The following is an 18,138-nucleotide window of genomic DNA, read 5'->3' as shown; positions in this document are numbered from 1 at the left end:
TTTTTTTTGTACATCATATTTCAATTTGATGCACAAATCAATCATCATAAATGATATGTACATTTTACACCGCTCATGATATGTACCACCTGCGGTGCACAAAAATTTTCTCTCATTCGCCACCAATAATTTGTTGGAACAAGTATCCGAAATTTATGTCAAATGAGTGAAGACGCTCTTGTCCGATCTTATTTAGTTTGATGTCCAACAATTTGTACATTTTAGACTTTTTTCTATAAACAATTACTTTATTTTTAAGTTGGAAGTCCCATGATTTACGTACGCATTGTGGTACATGATAGCAGTGCTCTGCCCTAAACGCAGGCCGTGCGTCACAAATGGTCCATGGGCTGAAGACGGGTTGTATCTTTCACACGAAATTATTGTTGAATCGTATAATGGTCATTTCGAGATCCATAAGAAGGACGAATAAAAAGTTTATGCTTTGAAATTTGTGTAAAATACGATCGAATGATTGACATAATGGAAAAAGATCGATCATTTTGAGTTCTTTTCTTAAGTAATAAAAAAAAATTTATTTACATAAATAATTTAAATTTTAATTTATTTATCAATTTGATATAAAAATAATAAAATATTATTTTGAATGATATTTTATCAGCCACGTCATCCTCTATTTTTACGTAGACATCGTCCAAAAAAAAATAAAAATAAAAAATATCATTTTAAATAGCATTTTTAAAAACATCATTTAAAATATATTTTTAAAAATACCATTTTAAATGACGTTTTTTAATTTTTTTTAAAAAATAAAAAAATAAAAAAAATTATAATTTTAAATTTATAAATAAAAATTTATAAATAACTAAAAATTTTAATTTTGAATAAATTTTAAAATATAAAAATTTAAATTTTTAATTCAAATAAAAAAGATAATTTTAAATTATTTTCTTCTTTTCAAATTAATTTTTTTTAAATATCTAAACAAAAATCTTAAAAATTTAAAAAATTAAAAATATCATAGAAAAAGAAAAAAAGAGAAAGAAATGTAAAAAAAATAAAAATTTTAATTTTAATTCAAATAAAAAACATCATTTCAAATTCTTCCCCATTTCAAATTAATTTTTTTAAAAAAATATGTTCAAAAAAATAAAAAATTAAAAAAATAAAAAGTGCCATAAAAAAGTCAAAAATTTAAAAAAATTAAAAAAAATAAAAATTATAATTTAAAAGTTAAAAGAAATAAAATTTTTAATTTTAATTAAAATAAAAAATATCATTTCAAATTACTTTCTCCATTTCAAATTAATTTATTTAAAAAATATTCTAAATAAATTAAAAAATATACTAAAAAAATTATAAAAATAGAAAAAATATAAAAATTTTATAATTATAATTTTAAATTAAAAAAATTAAATTTTTAATTTGAATTCAATTTTGATAAAAGAAAAAATGCCATAAAAAAGTGAAAAAAGAGGAAAAAATGTGAAAAAAATTGTAAATTAAAAATTAAAAAAAATAAGAATTTTAACTTTAATTCAAATAAAAATATCATTTCAAATTACTTTCTCCATTTCAAATTATTTTTTTAAAAAAATATCGAAAGAAAAAAAAAATTGGTGTAAAAAAATAAAAAACACCATCAAAAAAGGGAAAAGAATAGAATTAAAAAAAATAAGAATTGTAATTCTAATTCAAAAATAAAATTTATAATTTTAAATTTTAAGAAATAAAAATTCTAATTATAATTCAAATAAAAAACATCATTTCAAATAACTAAATTAATTTAAATTTAATTTTTTTAAAAATATTCTAAATAAAGAAAAAAAATACCTAAAAAATGCCAAAAAGATAAAAATGGGAGAAAATTAAAATTATAATTTGAAATTATAAAAATTTTAATTTGAATTCCAAAAAAAATGCCATAAAAGAAGTGAATAAAAGGGAAAAAATGGTAAAAAAATAAAAATTATAATTATAAATTAAAAAAAAATTAACTTTAATTCAAATAAAAAATTATCATTCAAATTACTATCTCTATTTTTAATTAATTTTATTTATTAAAAAATCACATAAAAATAACTAAAAAAATTAAAAAAATTAAAAAACCATTAAAAAAAAGAAAAAGAGAGAGAAAAAAAAGGAGAAAACGTCAAAGGGAATGGCGTTTTCTCCCTCTTCTCCCTTTTTTTCCTTCTCCCTCTTCTCCCTCTTCTCCGACAATCTATGGTATTTTCTCCTCTCCGGCAGCACGGCGGCGAGCTCCCAACAGCGGTGAGCTATCTCCTCTCTCTTTTCTCTTCCTCTCTCTCTCCCTCTTCTCTCCCTCTTCCTCTCTCTCTCTCCCTCTTTTTTGTTGGCCGCCGGCGTCAGAGGGTCGGCGGCGGGCCGTGCACCCCGACGGTGGGTCGCGTGCCCCGACGGTGGGCCCCGGCCCTCCCCTTCCCTTGGCCGGCCCCCTCCTCTCCCTCTTCCTCTCTCTCTCTCTTCCTCTCTCTCTCCCTTTTTTTCCTTGGCCGTCGGCGACAGACGGCCGGCGGTGACCCCCCACGGCGAGCTCCAACGGTCCCCTTCCCTTGGCTGGCCCCTCCTCTCCCTCTTCCTCTCTCTCTCTTCCTCTCTCTCTCCCTCTTTTTCCTTGGCCGCCGGCATCAGAGGGTCGGTGACGGGCCACGCGCCCCGGCGGCGGGTCTCGGCCCTCCCCTTCCCTTGGCCGGCCCCCTCCTCTCCCTCTTCCTCTCTCTCTCCCTCTTTTTCCTTGGTCGCCGGCGGTGGCCCCCGCGGCGGACCCCGACGGTCCCCTTCTTTTGGATGCATACACGTACGTTCAAATGTATTCCTGATCATCATCGTTTGAGACCCAAGCAGAAAGGTAGACCAAAGGCTACGAAATGAGATGGATGATAGGCAAATAAGAAGTAAGAATCACTGTGGCATTTGTAAGGAACAGGGTCATAACTGTCGCCGCTGTCCTAGGATACTTCAACACACTTCAACTTCAAGCAGTGGAAGAAATTAAAGGCTCCGAAGATGTATTTTCGTCATTGTTTTATGTATTTCTGTGAGATGAACTGAATTTCATGTTTAAGTTGTATTGTGTGACAATATTGTGTTTAAAATATATTTCTCATAAAATGAATGGCTATCATATCATATTTCTTATTTTTTAATACACTTGTGATAATATCATTATTTTAGATTCATTAGCGTATTATGGCTTACGATCCACGGTATTTCGATCCTCGAGATAACAGTATTCTTACATTGCAGGAGCACCATTGATCACAGACTATTTTAGATGGTGGCGTAGGCATTCAAATCCTATTTACTATTTATTTTTTTTTAAAGTCATATACATTATCTAATTATTATATTTTATTACAGGAGCCTAGATACCTTCGTCTACGACGATCCGATGCTGACTTCTGGAGGACAGAGGACATCCCACATAGAGTGCTGGATTATTTATGATATCTTGGATTCTGTAGAGTATATCGGATCGGTCGTATACAGATGGACATTGGTCTTATTACTGCTTTGCTTGAGAGATGGCGTCCAGAGACACACATATTTCATCTTCCATTTGGTGAGGCGACCATCACTTTACAGGATGTCAGTATTTTTACTGGACTACCAGTTGATGGCGATCTAGTTATCGGAGTTGATCCCACGCTTACCATTCCGGAGTGGCAGGCTTTGTGCTTGCGATTGCTAGGGTTTAAGCCCGACGCATATTTTTTCGATCATTCACGACTTAGGATTGAGTGTTTGGATGATCGTTATCGATATTTTCATATTGCTGATAATGCACCAGAGGAGATGGTGCAGCAGTATGTTAGGGATCAGGTGCTGCGATTGTTAGGTGGTGTCCTGTTACCCGATACTTCATTGAATAAGATGAAGTTGATGTTTTTGCCATTATTTGAAGATTTAGACTTCGCTCGTAAACTCAGTTGGAGCAGTGCAGTACTAGCTTGCTTATACAGAGCTATGTGTCAGGGTTCTTATACTGATCAAAGCAAGATTGGTGGTTATCTTATATTATTATAGGTATGTAAATTATAAATTTTTATTTTTAATATTCATATTTCACATTGAGTATATCATGTATGATTTTTTTAAAATTTACAGATTTGGGTATGGGAGCGTATGCCGACTATCAGTCCATTACGACGCCAGTTGCTCGAGATGCCATCAGAGCAGCATGATCCTGATGTTCCATTCAGACTAGACGGACCATCGGGATATAGGTATAAAAATATTATTTTTATTATTAAAAATTTTTTATTTTAAATTCGATAAAATTTATTTAATATGAGTAGATTGTGAAACAGATGGAACGTTGCATTCAACATTCATCATGTATCGACGAGAGTGGCACGGGTTTATAGGTGCCAGTTGGATACATTAGTTGATACATATAGACGGATAAATTTCAAATTTTTTACAAATATCATTTTACAGTTGTCATAATCTATTAAAATTTTAGCTTACTAATTTTTTTTATTTTAACTCTATCAATTTTTGTGGGAGCCATATACAGATGAGATATTGGCTATATTGCCGCAGATGTGTACAGTTGGACATGACATATGGACTGCTAGGATGCCACTTATTTATTTTGATGTGTAGAGTGGCATCTTTCCGATCATGTCCTGTGGCAGTTTGGTCAGATTCAGGACATCCCAGAGCAGTTTGATACCAGTCAGGGACTTCATCGTATTGATCGACGAGGTAGAGCTCGTATTGACTAGCGTATCAGACATGCAGCGTATATCGACATTTGGAATGCACGTCGAGATCACATTGTTCATGGTGATCCCATTTTGAGAGACCATTCATATACCGATAACTACATGGTTTGGTCTTTTAGTATTACAGTGCGAGTTATTAGACAGTCTCGGTATGCAGTTTTCGGATACGAGGGCGAGAGTTCTGCTGTGCGTCTTTTAGTAAAACTATAAAAATTAATTTATATTATTTGTGTTATATTTTTATTTTATATTTTATAGTATATTGACTGTTTTATTTTTATTTTGTAAACTGATTCTATGTCGGATCTTGTGTTGGATGCTCGTTGTGCTTTATCTACGACTGATGAGGACGAACGGATTCGGATACTGCATGAGATAGAGAGAATAAGTTCTAAAATATTGGTGATGATTGATGTTGATCCATATAGTTGTGCGTCTTGGTATGGAGCAGTTGATACGCCAGATATGAGATATACGCCGTCACTATATGTTTCACATATGCCATCACCGCATATTCCGCAGATGTCATTATTAGATGCTGCACAGATGCCACCGCCTTTTGATCCACAGATGGCAGTGCCTTCTTCTTCCTACATTCTCCAGATGACATCACCGGGTACCAGTTGGCCATATGAGTATGATACTTTCTTTTCAGGCCCATCCGTATATCTAGATGAGAGTATTGAGTGGGTCGTTCAGTTCGTAGATGATCCGACAGCATCAGTTATTTCTGAGAAGCATGACCAGCAGACCTCCTCCATTGATATAAGGGAGGAGCCATCAAAGCAGGAGCAGGAGCAGCCAGTGAGGACCTTCCTGAGAAGGTTCAAACAACCACGGGCACCACGACGTCCTTGTGGGACTTAATCTTTTTTAGATTTGTACTTAGTATTTTTGTAACATTTATTGTTCTATTTTTTGTATGTTTGACATTTTTATTTTATTTAATATTATTAAATATTAATTTTATTTTATATTATTTAATTTCAAGTGATCGGATATTATACTTTGTGGATATGGATACACATACTCGAATGTGTCTCAAAACATTAGGAGGAAAAAAGTTATGCTAAAAGGGCTATAGAAATTATAACGTAAAGTTATGCTAAAGTTATTTTAAGTGAAGGATATTTTCTTATTTTTTTCTCATTTTTTACTTCTTTGTTTGAAATATTTAAAAAAAAAATAATTTGAAATGAAAAAAGTAATTTGAAATGATATTTTTTATTTCAAATAAAATTAAAAATTTTATTTTTTTAAATTAAAAATTATATTTTTTAATTTTTTATTTTTTAAAATATTTTATTTTTTTATGCTATTTTTTTTAATTTTTTATTTTTTTACATATTTTTTTAAAATTAATTTGAAATGGAGAAAGTAATTTAAAATGATGATTTTTATTTGAATTAAAATTAAAATTTTTATTTCTTTATATTCAAAATTATAATTTTTATTTTTTTCTCATTTTTTTTATTTTTTTATGGTATTCTTTATTTTTAAAATTTTTTAAGATTTTTTTAGATATTTTTAAAAAAATTAATTTTGAATGAAGAAAATAATTTAAAATTATTTTTTTATTTTAATTAAAATTTGAAATTTTATTTTTTAAAATACATTAAAAATTGATATTTTTATTTTTTTTTCATTTTTTTTAATTTTTTTATGATATTTTTTTAAAAAAATTAATTTGAAAAAGAGATTGTAATTTGAAATGATGATTTTTATTTGAATTGAAATTAAAATTTTTATTTTCTTAAAATTTTGACTTATAATTTTTATTTCTTTTTAATTTTTTTATGATATTTTTAATTTTTTTTACAATAATTTTTTATATATTTTTTAAAAAGATAATTTGAAATAAAAAATTAATTTTTATTTTTATCAAAATTATAATTTTTTATTTTTTAAAAAATTTAAAATTTAAAATTTTATTTTTTGATTAGTTTTTTATTTTTTTTTGAAAAAATATAAACATATCAAGTAATATGATGTTTTTAAAAATGCTAATTGGAATGACGTTTTTAAAAACGCCATATCGAATGGCGTTTTTATTTTTTATTTTTTTCATGTGGTCTATGTGAAAGATAGGGGTGAGTGACGTGGACGATAAAACGTCATTCAAAATGATGTTTTATTATTTTTATATTAAATCGATAAATAAATTAAAATTTATATTATTTATATAAATAATTTTTTTATATATTATTTTGAAAAAGTACTCGATCATTCTTTCGCCGGAAAGATACAATCCGAATCCGTGGGATGATGTGTTCGGCCTGTATCTTTTATGTGAGAGAATGATTGATCTTTCACGATATCAACCATTGGACCGTATATTGCACAGTTTGTAAAGCACCACGATCATCCTCTTCCATCCGTCTGCACAGATGTCTAAGCAGCCATTGTTCAATCAACGGTGGATGCCGCAAAAGACGGCTAATCATTCTTTCGTGCACCCGCTTAACGCTTCAAAGCTGAGACTCAATGAAGCGGATCGTCCAATGCGTTGATTCACTCACCGAGTCGACTCGCCCGTGGTTCAGCCCGCCACCAGAATCCAATGGAAACCTCTCGATCTCCTCGCCCACCTCGCTAGTGTCGCCTACAGCTGCCAAACCAAGCCCACACGCGTCACCTCTCCACCCACTTCACCCTCATGCAAGCCGCCCCGCACGAGAAAACCCTCGGCACGTGCCTCTCCACGCGTCCCAGCCCAGTCTCCACCCCTTCTCCCTGTATCTTTAAGAGCCCACCTCCTCACCCCAGCCCCATCTTTCCCTCCCTCGGAGAAGAGAGAGAAGATAATAAGAGAGGAGTTAGCACGGCACAGCATTAGTGAGGAGCAGGTCGAGAAGAAACAAGGTCGAGCAGATGGCGGAGCAGCAGCAGAAGGAGCGCCAGCCGACGTCGCACGCAGTTGTGAGGGGAGCGATGGCGGCCACCATCGGGGGATCGCTGCTGCTTCTCTCGGGGCTCACGCTGACTGGCACGGTGATCGGGCTGACGGCGGTGACGCCGCTGCTGGTCATCTTCGGCCCGGTGCTGGTGCCAGCGGCCATCGCCGTGTTCCTGCTGGTGGCCGGCTTCGTCACCTCCGGCGGGTTGGGGGTGGCGGCGCTATCGGTGCTCTCCTGGATGTACAAGTACCTCACCGGCAGGCGCCCGCCGGGGTTCGAGCAGCTGGAGCAGGCACGTGCCCGGCTTGCCTCCAAGGCCCGCGACATCAAGGAGTCCGCCCAGCACCGCATCGAGCAGGCCCAGTCCTCCTAAATAAATAAACGAATCACACCCCCCCCCTTCCAACTTCACTTTCTCGATCGAGTCAGAGCTTGCACGACGCCGTCAGTTTATTGAGACGTCCTTGGCGTTATTTTTCTTCTATATCCTAGTGTGTCTGTGTTTTGTCTCTCTGTGTCTTGTGGGTCATCTTTTTATTTGCAGCTGTTAATTTTCACTGGTAGAGGGTATTGTTGCATTCCGAGGATGATGGTGTTTAGTGCGGTTGCTTCTTTAGTTTGGGACCTGTTATGCTACTGCCGACATTGTTGAATAAATTGTGGTTACTGCTTGTGTGTTCAATTATACAACTGTTTATATGCAATTATTTTATCATGAGATAGGGCTACGTTTGAACTCTCAGTAGTGGATGATTGTAGCATTGTGATGAGGAGATGCCGTAATGATATAAAGCGATCTGTGTGCTCTTCTTTACATAATTTATTCAAAATGGGGATCCTCTTCTTGGTTCAGCTGGTTGTCATCTTGTTCTTTTTCTTTTTCACTCGTATGGGGAAACGAGGGTTTAGCAAGGGGGCGAAAGGGGAGAAAAAGAAAAAAAGAAAAGTGGGAAAGAGAAGCTGGTTGTCAAGTTGCGCCAAGGAGTAGAGACGTTCTCGCCCATACGGTTCTGTTCAAGATGAGGTGTTGCGTGCGCTTGTGAAGTAGCAGTGAGCAAAGGATACGGATGGAGTAGCAAAACAACGAGGCATTCGAACCTTGGATGTACTTTTCCGGAAGGAAAGTAACGGCGGTTAAGTTGAGTGCGGTTTCTCTCAAAATGTAGGACTTGTTAAAGTAAACAGCAGTTGAAAGGTAACGAGGCCGTTGAGGATGCTGGCACACGTGTGTTTTCTCACCCCGTCAGCTTTTCTTCAATCCTAGGGTGAAATATACGCATCAACAAGGGTTTTACCCCCCCCAAAATTCATGCAGGACTTTGTGAATCCCATGCTAAGTCTGCAAAGATCTCACTGCATATATGGTGGATCTAAGGTTCTAAAACATGCCTCTTTTTGGGAGCAGCGTCGCTGCTCGTATGAAGATTTTAGATGTAGCATGTGAGCTAAAGCAAACAATGGATTCCCTACTTCGCCATCCATAATGGAGTATTATTGTTGTACCAAATTATTTGATCAATCAATCAGCTTCAGGCCCCACCTCATTATAAGTATTAGAGATTAAAGCGACATGCTCAAGGATCTCCTCTTTTCTTGCTAGAAGCAGAGATGTGGCCCATGCTGCTTGGGTGAGAAAAGAGCGACTCTGGCCGCCTCTAATTTTTTACTGCAAATAATAGGAGATACAACATGTTAAGCTGCTAGGAGGCCAAAAAAAAACCACCTTAGGCTTTAAGAGCAAGTTGTTGGAGCTGATCTGAGGTGATAGGTTCTACAAGTAACGGCCCAGAACTCGACTCGCAAGCAACCTTGACTCACGGTCGGGCTGGCTGCAAATTAAGTCGTCACTCGTCAGCCATGCTACGTTGTGGTAAGTTGCACCTACAGACACAGCAAGGGCCTGTTTGTTTCCTTGCATCTAGGTCGTCTGCAGGTGCAGTTACAGCAATTTGCAGCATCGCGCCCAGCATAGGGGCGAAGGTGCTTGTGGGTCGCAGCTTGAGTCAAGACGACGCTGACGGCCTTCCGTCCGAAGGCAATCCGAAGTTCCTACTTCAGGAGCTGCAAGGACCTGCAAATAGCCAAACAATGCGGAAGGTTCGCCTTTGAGTCACCTACGAGATTTTTAGTCGGATGCTTGCCAAACTGGCTCCTTTCCTCGACCCAAGAAAGAACATATCCATACCCTTCTCTGGGTACGACGAAACTGTTCTGAACAGAATATAGACACGGACACTACAAGGTATTTTGGCAGGCATTACTTCCTCGGGGCTAGAGGATATCTCGTTAGAGACGGAGATGATTCCAGGGTTTCAGCAAAGGTGCCACGAGAACACCTCCAAGTTCATATTCCCTGCAACATTTTAGCAATTTGGAAAATCCAACAGATTAATCAAACTCTCCACGTAAGTTTCCTCTCTCAAATTCGTAGGACGGCATTAAACTCTGGAGCATCAAAGAACAGACTAGAGCACAACAGCTGGAAAGCTAGCTGCCAACAATCAGCAAACATGGAATGCAGGGAAAACTCCAGGCTTGATTGAAAAGCAATGGTACCACTATTTTGCTTTGATTTCTGCAACTTGATCTAAAAAAGGCATATGCTTACGGGACTTGCAACACCGAATTCATTTCTGCCTCGAAGCTCCATCATGACAAGGAGATCAAAATATAGTTTCTTGCAGCCCAAACATAATCGAATACTACCACATGCGGCGTGGCATATTAATCAAAACAGCAGCACGGACTACTTGCATGCAAACATCACGAGCGTTGTGTCAAGATTTCTATTAAAATTGGCTTATTACAAAGGTTTTGAGTTGATGAACAGGGCACATAAAAACTTAAGATAGTATGCAGCCTAGCAAGGACTGTCACACGGAAAGATGAACTGAATAGCTGACCGGTCTCGGTGTTAATTACTTTTCTTTCTTTGAGAGTGCCATGACATTGAAGTTCATTGAGTCAGGAATTTTCTGGATCATGGCTTTTATAACCTTTGCAGCATCCTGTCAAAAGATAATTTGCAAAGGCATTACATATAACATACAGAATGACTATCAAAGGAGATATGCATAAATGAATATAATAAAATGAAGCAAGCCACTTTGCGGGTGGAAGAGAATGTATCCGGTAATCCCATGGCACTGAGAATGCCAAAGCACCAAAGAAGCATTTTTTTAACAGATCATGTTAGACTTGATTTGAATTATTTAATATTAATAACCTTTAAACTTTTGTCCCACCAAGTTATGCATCATATCATTAGCATGCCATTCATCAAACTAAAAACATTTTCCATTCGTCATGGTTATCCCAGTCCTGTACTTTGGGTACATGAAGTCTTGGTGGCTCCATGGCAGCCTGTCAAAGCAGAACATTCCCATTGTTAGGGATTATGAAGCAATAGACCGCTAGTTGCTTGAGTTTATTCACAGATCAAATTTATATGATGATCCACACTGTTGAAAACAACATTTTCAGGTGCTTCTAATAGGGTCTTACCATCTTACTTAACCATTTGTTCTTATTCATGGCAAAATGCTAAAGAAAAAAACAATTCTCACAGAACCCTGAAGAAATGGGATTAGCACCCTATTACTCTCAATGAGGGTTGAGGATCATGTTCCTAGTTGGCGGGCAACCTAAAAGCAGAACTTCAGCACTGTTATTTTACTAAGAACTAAAGCCACCCATCTGTATATATATTAGCGGAACTCACTTTTAGATCAGGCTCCAGTCTCATGGCAAAGGCATATGCAAGAGTTACGCCTTTCTTCAATTTTAATTTACTACATGAAAAAAAGGGAATATTAAGATATTTCTCTAAAAACATGTGGGCAATATGAAAGAAAGAGCACTTCTAGAACATTACATGACTGTTTCAAGACAACAGAAAGAAATGTTGTGAATAGAAGTACAGAGAAATAATGTGAAGCCAGTGAGCATAAAACATAGCAAGAAAGGGAATGATACGATGGATGGGAAAACTAAGGACGATAGGGTTGCAATGAGTCAATTCAAGAATCTATGTTACATGGACTCATGAATGAGTGCCAGGTGAAGGTATGTGTTTAAATGTTCAATCCATCTATTTTTTATGAATTTCTTCTTTCACATCCACACCAAATGTGTCAATATCAATACCCATTTCTTGGCATCTTGTCCAGATATTTGAAGCAAACCACAGGTTAGGAGGACAAAGCTAAGAAGAGAATGAGGAATAACTATTTCTGTAGGAAATATTGACTTGCCAGCCCGCATGACACTGAAAAATATGTATTATTCTAGTGCCTTACTGATATGCAGCACTGACTTCATATCGGCTGTGTGCCAGCACTTGGCATGCTGCTGTGCGAGTCCTTCCAGCATTGGCACAGATTGACAAAGCACAACATATCACAGGATGTAATGTGCCAGTGCCAAGCCAGAATGCCACAGGCATGTGATACTTTATCCTTGGGTGCACAGAATCAGTACAGGTGGAAGTTGGGAAGAATTTAAAAGAAACGAGCATTGACAGATGAATGTAGGCCATCAATTCAAATGAAAGGACAAGAACTCATAAAGTCATCCATAATAATTTTAAGATTTGCAAGGTATGGTCAGATGTTTTCATAATTTTTTAGAGCACAAGATATGCTCCTCCATCAAAAGATAATAAGTTTGTTTGGACAATACAGAAGTATCTACACAACCAGATACTATTTTTCATGCATAGCTTAAAATGAAAGCAATATCAGCCAAAGAAGCCAGGACATCACCATTAAAATGATGACGATGATGATGAAGATAAAGAAATGGTATGATGACATCATGAAATAGTTGTATAAAATGATGATTATTTTCCAGAAGACTTCTCAAAAAGGTATCTTTTTGTATCATATTGATTTTTGCCTTTCCATCCCCTAAAAATAGAATAGCTTCCCTTGCAACAACTTGATCTCATAGTTTATCTATAAGACTACAACTATTATTGGCTAACTAGTCAGCAAAGGATAGAAGAGCACAAACAATCAGAAAAGGATTATCAAAAGAATACAAAGTACCTGCAACAGGCTACTAGGTGATGAAGGACCATGAGATATCGGTTGGAACTTCCTCCCATCAAGCTCATAAAGCTCTCCTACAGTACAGCATCAAAACAATATTCCAATTGCTTTATTTTAAAGTACAAAATAATCCATTTCAAAGGTCAGTGGTAAATAAAGCATCTTAGGAAACATCTAAGGAGAAATTGATCATCCTTACCATCAACACATGTGAAGCAAATATAATGTTCATTTACATCTGAAGAAGCCTGGAAGAATAAGAGAGTCAAATACAACGTATGATTCACAGTTTACTCCATACAGAAGTACCAAATATATGCTCCTTACAGGGGTAGCAACTCAGGTCAGCTTTAACTCAAACCCAACATGACCCAAGTCACCCAACTCAATTGGGTCAAGTGGGCAAAAATGTTAAAGGAACTTTGGTTGGCTTTTGAGCCTGCACATAAAAAGTTGATTCCAAGTTGTTCATGTTTGGGTTGGTCAAACACAGTCCACCTCATGCTGAGAAAATATTGCACTCCCATTACAACCTGATTTAGACGCAACCCACATACATATATACATATGTTACTTGCAGCTATCAGCACCTCTCTCTTTTTTTCTTTTCTAGTATTATTCTAAAGAGAGAGACCTTTTTAACTGGTTTTGTGTTAATCACATCAAGGTCATAAATAACCTTTCTTGCAAACCTGAAGGTTAACTGAGTGCTGGTCATATTAAAATACAACAAGAACTGACTGAAACTGTTTACCACATTAGTATCATTAAATAGGTTGTAAAAACTTGAACATGAACTGCCAAAAAGATTGATTGACATATATTAATTGCTGAATAGGATTTTTCACTCTTAGTATCACAAATTGACAGTATGCTACTCATTAACCAAATAAGTATCACCTCTGTATCCCCAGCAGTAGCTGTTACAGAATGAGCATCCTCCATTTCTCTGTCTTTTTCAAGAAAAGCAGCACGCTGAAGAACACAAGGGTGATGTGAAAAACACAAAAATTAATGAACAGAGAAATATACAATGGAGAAGTCAATAACCAAATGAAGTGGGAATCAAGGTTGATAAAAACCTCAAATGGATCCATGTTAGCTGTTGACTTGTAGAACCTATCAAAGTACGAGCCCTCCACTGGAAACAAAACAACAAAGAGAAAATGCAGTAGGAAAATAATTAACCATGAACATTAATAATCACTGTAATGCAGCTAACTGTCCTGCCTATCAGATCCAACTAGAACTGAAATCTGTTAAAATCAGTAACAGTCAAAAAATACCCTTCACCTGAGAAACGTATATAGCATTATTTGTGGAAGTACAAGGAACCATTGTCCAAGAAGCACAGAAACATAATGTATGGCCTGGACTTACCAAGATTAATTTCAGATGTTGCATTTCCTAGAGCATGAAGAATCCCAATGGTTCCACAAGCGTTCCCAACTGTTTGCTTTAAAAAATACACCTTTTTACCTGATTCCTGCAACCAAAGAGACAGATAAAGAGTAAAACTTAATGCAATATTGGTAGCAGAAAATATCATTGTTCTGTCGCGGGTCGTCTTAGAGCTAATTCACCATTGTTCCTACAAAGGGCCATATCATTCATCATTATGCTCTTTCTCGATTCTCGCATTGCTTCCAACCAGTTACTTTAGATTTTTGCACCCAACATCAGAAGCAATCCTAACCCCCCCCCCCAAACACAAAAAAAGAGAGAGAGATAGAGGGAGAGAACTCTGAAGACAATTGCTACTCATTATTTGCCTATTCCAACTTTCTAAATTTTCTCTACGTTATTCCTTAAGTTTCAAAATAACTGCATATTCATTCATCGGACCCAGTTTAACCCTAGTGAGATAGTCTTGTCAATATCTCACGTATCCTGTATTCCTCTATGACACAACCAAGAAAAAGAATGCAATCATTTTAACATATTACTCACCTATTATGACCAACAAACATCAAAGACACCTTTTCCAGATCTACAAAATTGAAGTCTTCCCAGAATAAGAGAAAATCACAAATACTATGATGTTGAACTCATACAGCTCAACTAATTAAGATCATGGATTCAATACCATAGCATATTGTTCCACAGAGTATGGTACATACCAGGCTGGGCAATATGGGCATCATACTAAGGAATGTGCTGACCAGTTTGTGACCATCAAGCACAGACCATTCACTTTGCAATGTGAATTGACCCATGAATGGGCATGTAATCAGCACCACAAAATGCCATATCATACCACATATGCCGTCTTGAGGCTGGCAAAATCACGGCATTAAAACCTTGCCCAAGATTGAGTGTTAAGGATTTGTCTCCTCTTTATCCTTTCTGGCTTGAGTAACAAGTAAGCATCTGTTTTCTTAATGCACAAACTTGCAACTCAACGGTCTTTAGAGTTTCAGTCATTAGAACTGAAATGAATTCTCACCCTCAGTCTAGATGAGCCCAAGTAAAACTGTCCTAAAGAAATGCCAAAGTCGTCTAATAACATATGTTAATGTGCCCAGCTATGCCACCATAATGTGCTAATACATGACATTAGCCAGCAATTAACGAATCCCTACCTGTAGGTTATTTGCTCATATAAAATGCAGACTCATGTAACTTTTGATTTCACCACTATTTAATCAAAATCAATCTTAATTCAAAAATAAATGCATCATGCAATAAATCATTTTTGAATTTACATAAGCATTCCATATATTATTTTCAATATTTTATGTTATTTTATATAAATATTAACATATTTCAAAGGATTTGCATCCTCATTGTAGCACCCATATCCGTTCATGTTCTTGCTTTCAATCTAGATGTATGAAACCCAATTGTCAAAAGGTCAATTGTCAATAACGAGTTCACACATTTTCATGATAAGAAGCAAAGGGAAGCTAGATAGTGTAAGCATCAAATTAAACACATTACTAGCAAAGAGATGCTGTAACTGCAAAAAGTAAATGCCACTATTAAGCCAAAATAAAGCAGAAGAGCATGAATCCAACCAAGAAGCAAATTAAGAAGCGGGAGAATGATTAGTGGCTAAACCTTTAAGAAATCTCCTAGAAGCATCTTTATGAACCAATAAGACCTCGAAAGCAATTATCTTATTATTTTATAAGGAAATGACCAAGCTTGGGTTTATGAACAATGTTTTTCCATTCACTAAGCAATATGGATGCATATCTATGCGAACATTCGAAAACATCAATTCCACATTGGCCTTGCCACTTAATTTCCCTCAGGCATTATAATCATATAATAAAATAAAAATAATAGCCATTTCTCTTGACACCATCCCACTTCCCCAAGTGTAAACAGATCGTATACAGACTGGCTCGTTTTCTCCATTGTCATTTTCATTGTTTGTGGTTTACAGTCATTCTCTAATGGCTTGCACAGACTGCACATATGTCGCAGACTTTGTAAATACTGGCAGTGGTGGAGGGTGTAGGACCCACGCACTGCAGATTCTTTTTTCCTCCTTAACTGTGAGTATAAGGTTCTGTACCTCTTTTGATTTTCTTTTCCCCTTATACTACCTTGATCTCTGGCCGCCAGCCTACTGCCTATACTATTTTAATACATTATAATTCCCACATCTCGAATTTTATGTTACCAAAGAAACGTTTCCGCACCATTATAACTATACGTATTAGATTGCCACCTAGCAATTTCCAATATTACAAAACGGCATGCAAAATAATTCCAATACTTTCACTATCTTTTACACATTTTTCAGGACTTACCCTTTTCTTGCAATTTCTTAATTTTCCAAGAAATTTCAGATGGTATTTTCAAAATGTGAAAGGAACAAATTTTTTTTACTCCCAGTTAATAGAATTAGATAACGAAAACTAAACCAAATTACCTTCTTCTCAGTCGAGTCTTGTTCCCTGTCCGCTTTCCTCTCAGCTTCAATCTGAACCAAAAGCACGATCATGATTTAGAAAGCGAGGGATGGATAAAACCAGATAGCAAGAAAATATTATCCGAAGAAGATAGTTGACAAAGATGTGCATTGATCAATGGAATTACCTGGGCAGTATAAGGGAAAAGAAACATCACCGCGAGGACGGGCTTCGGAACCATCTCCAAAAGCTCCTCATCCAAACCATAGACATCATTAAACTCCACCTCCTCCTCGCGAACACCAAGTCCCCAAATGAACTGCATCAGCATCATTAAATAGAAAGAATTCCGTGCCGATAAAAGATGACGTTCCTATCAGAAATTTATAGATATATTCGAAGTAACGATGGAGTCGGGCTCTCATCATCTTCCAAACCCTAATCAGTGGAACCCAAATCAAGGAAGTTCGGAAGGAGATGGAGGAGGAGGAGAACCTGGTTCATGACATCTGGATTGGCTTCGAGGGGAAGCCACCTCTTGCTCGGTGCCGCCATCGGGGTCGCGAGAAAGCGAATCCTAACGGCAAGAGCGAGTGTTCCTCAATATGCGCGGCGAGGTTAGCTTTGCGAGTAAAGAAGTCGCATACAAACGTGGCAACCGACCCACTACCGCATTATAGGATAACAAAAATAAAACCATCAATTTATTTTAAATTTTTGTTTGTTTTAAATTTTAATTTAATTTATTTTAAAGTTCGAGAGAGTTCTATCTGGGAGTCTCATCATATGTAGTTATTTGTGGGGGAATCTTGCGCATGGTGCCACTTCTAGACTTATCTGCAACATATATTTTATTTTTGTTTGAAACAAATTGAGATAGCATGCGTGTGGTTTGGTTTTTGATGAAATTTGCTTCTTTTTCTCTTGAGATGACAATATTATTTTAATTCTGGGCCATAATAACGACCGCCCTCTATTGATTGCCCATCTAAATTTTCTGCTCAAAAACAAAAAACAAGAACTCATTAATAATACTCGTAATAATTGCAAAATTTTAAAATAATTACAACTCAATTTATTCTCTCTCCTCCTCCTAAGCGCTAGGCCGTACGAATTCATCTCTTTCTAAATCTATCAATGCCTTCTGCTCCCTCGCTCACGTTCCACGGCGCATCGCTCCCGTCATCTCTCATGCATCATGGGCCTCATCCCGTTCCATTGTCTCATTTGCGCCAAGCTCTCGCATGATATGGTCACATGCCCGGTCCTCTCTCTCAGTCACGACACAGACCCATCTCCAACTTTGGAGATGGGCCCGTCCGGGGTGCACCGAAAAAAAAAAAAAAAAAAAAAACTTTGTGCACTGCAGATGATATAAAAAATTTAACAAATTTATCATTTTATTTTATTAATTTATATAATTATTATTTTTTAATATATATTTAATATTTATATATTATTTTTTTAAAAAAATTTACATGATAAAAATATTTTTATTCTTTGATTATAATACTTCTTCACAAAAATTATGGTTTCCATACTCTTTAAAAAAAATCATGACACTTCTTTTTAAAAATTATGACACTCCTTCACAAAAATTATGACACCTCTG

At 36.2% G+C, this 18,138-nt stretch overlaps 2 protein-coding genes across 11 annotated transcripts; one reads left to right on the top strand and one right to left on the bottom strand.

Moving 5' to 3' along the window:
• The first annotated feature begins 7,468 nt into the window (after positions 1 to 7,468).
• Positions 7,469 to 8,294, top strand: LOC105043739 (oleosin 16 kDa). The gene has a single exon (XM_010921420.4). It carries the CDS (start codon positions 7,587 to 7,589, stop codon positions 7,983 to 7,985), a length of 399 nt encoding a protein of 132 aa, XP_010919722.2. The 5' UTR covers positions 7,469 to 7,586; the 3' UTR covers positions 7,986 to 8,294.
• Positions 8,295 to 10,384: 2,090 nt separating this feature from the next.
• Positions 10,385 to 17,180, bottom strand: LOC140857155 (ubiquitin carboxyl-terminal hydrolase 3-like). Of its 10 annotated transcripts, none has more exons than XR_012140657.1 (10): positions 17,022 to 17,167; positions 16,714 to 16,899; positions 16,547 to 16,597; positions 14,044 to 14,149; positions 13,746 to 13,804; positions 13,564 to 13,638; positions 12,661 to 12,737; positions 11,334 to 11,403; positions 10,839 to 10,975; positions 10,385 to 10,620 (listed from the first exon to the last, which is right to left on the bottom strand). XR_012140657.1 is itself a non-coding variant. In XM_073255655.1 (9 exons), the coding sequence occupies exons 1-9, from the start codon at positions 17,079 to 17,081 to the stop codon at positions 10,531 to 10,533; spliced, it is 699 nt and encodes a 232-aa protein (XP_073111756.1). In that variant the 5' UTR covers positions 17,082 to 17,180; the 3' UTR covers positions 10,385 to 10,530. The 10 variants fall into 10 exon arrangements, 5 of the variants coding, with proteins under 5 accessions (XP_073111756.1, XP_073111755.1, XP_073111753.1 ...); XR_012140658.1 differs by lacking the exon at positions 11,334 to 11,403 and adding an exon at positions 12,863 to 12,911 and having other exon boundaries at positions 17,022 to 17,164; XR_012140660.1 differs by lacking the exon at positions 10,839 to 10,975 and adding an exon at positions 12,863 to 12,911 and having other exon boundaries at positions 10,553 to 10,620; positions 17,022 to 17,158.
• Positions 17,181 to 18,138: the final 958 nt, after the last annotated feature.

This window comes from Elaeis guineensis, chromosome 4 (genome assembly GCF_000442705.2).
Source record: "Elaeis guineensis isolate ETL-2024a chromosome 4, EG11, whole genome shotgun sequence".
In the NCBI taxonomy this organism is placed as follows: domain Eukaryota; kingdom Viridiplantae; phylum Streptophyta; class Magnoliopsida; order Arecales; family Arecaceae; genus Elaeis; species Elaeis guineensis.
Note: the sequence above shows the minus strand (reverse complement) of the source record. Positions and strands in the feature narration are given on the sequence as shown.

What these genes read in the sequence shown, in the direction of transcription:
- LOC105043739 (XM_010921420.4), top strand. Translation starts at nt 7,587, where the DNA reads ATGGCGGAGCAGCAGCAGAAGGAGCGCCAGCCGACGTCGCACGCAGTT.
- LOC140857155 (XM_073255652.1), bottom strand. Translation starts at nt 17,081, where the DNA reads ATGGCGGCACCGAGCAAGAGGTGGCTTCCCCTCGAAGCCAATCCAGAT. An exon ending in ATCCAGATGTCATGAACCAG is followed by an intron (nt 16,900 to 17,021) that starts GTTCTCCTCCTC and finishes AATTTCTGATAG; the next exon opens with GAACGTCATCTTTTATCGGC. An exon ending in CTACTGCTGGGGATACAGAG is followed by an intron (nt 12,738 to 13,563) that starts GTGATACTTATT and finishes GCTGTACTGTAG; the next exon opens with GAGAGCTTTATGAGCTTGAT.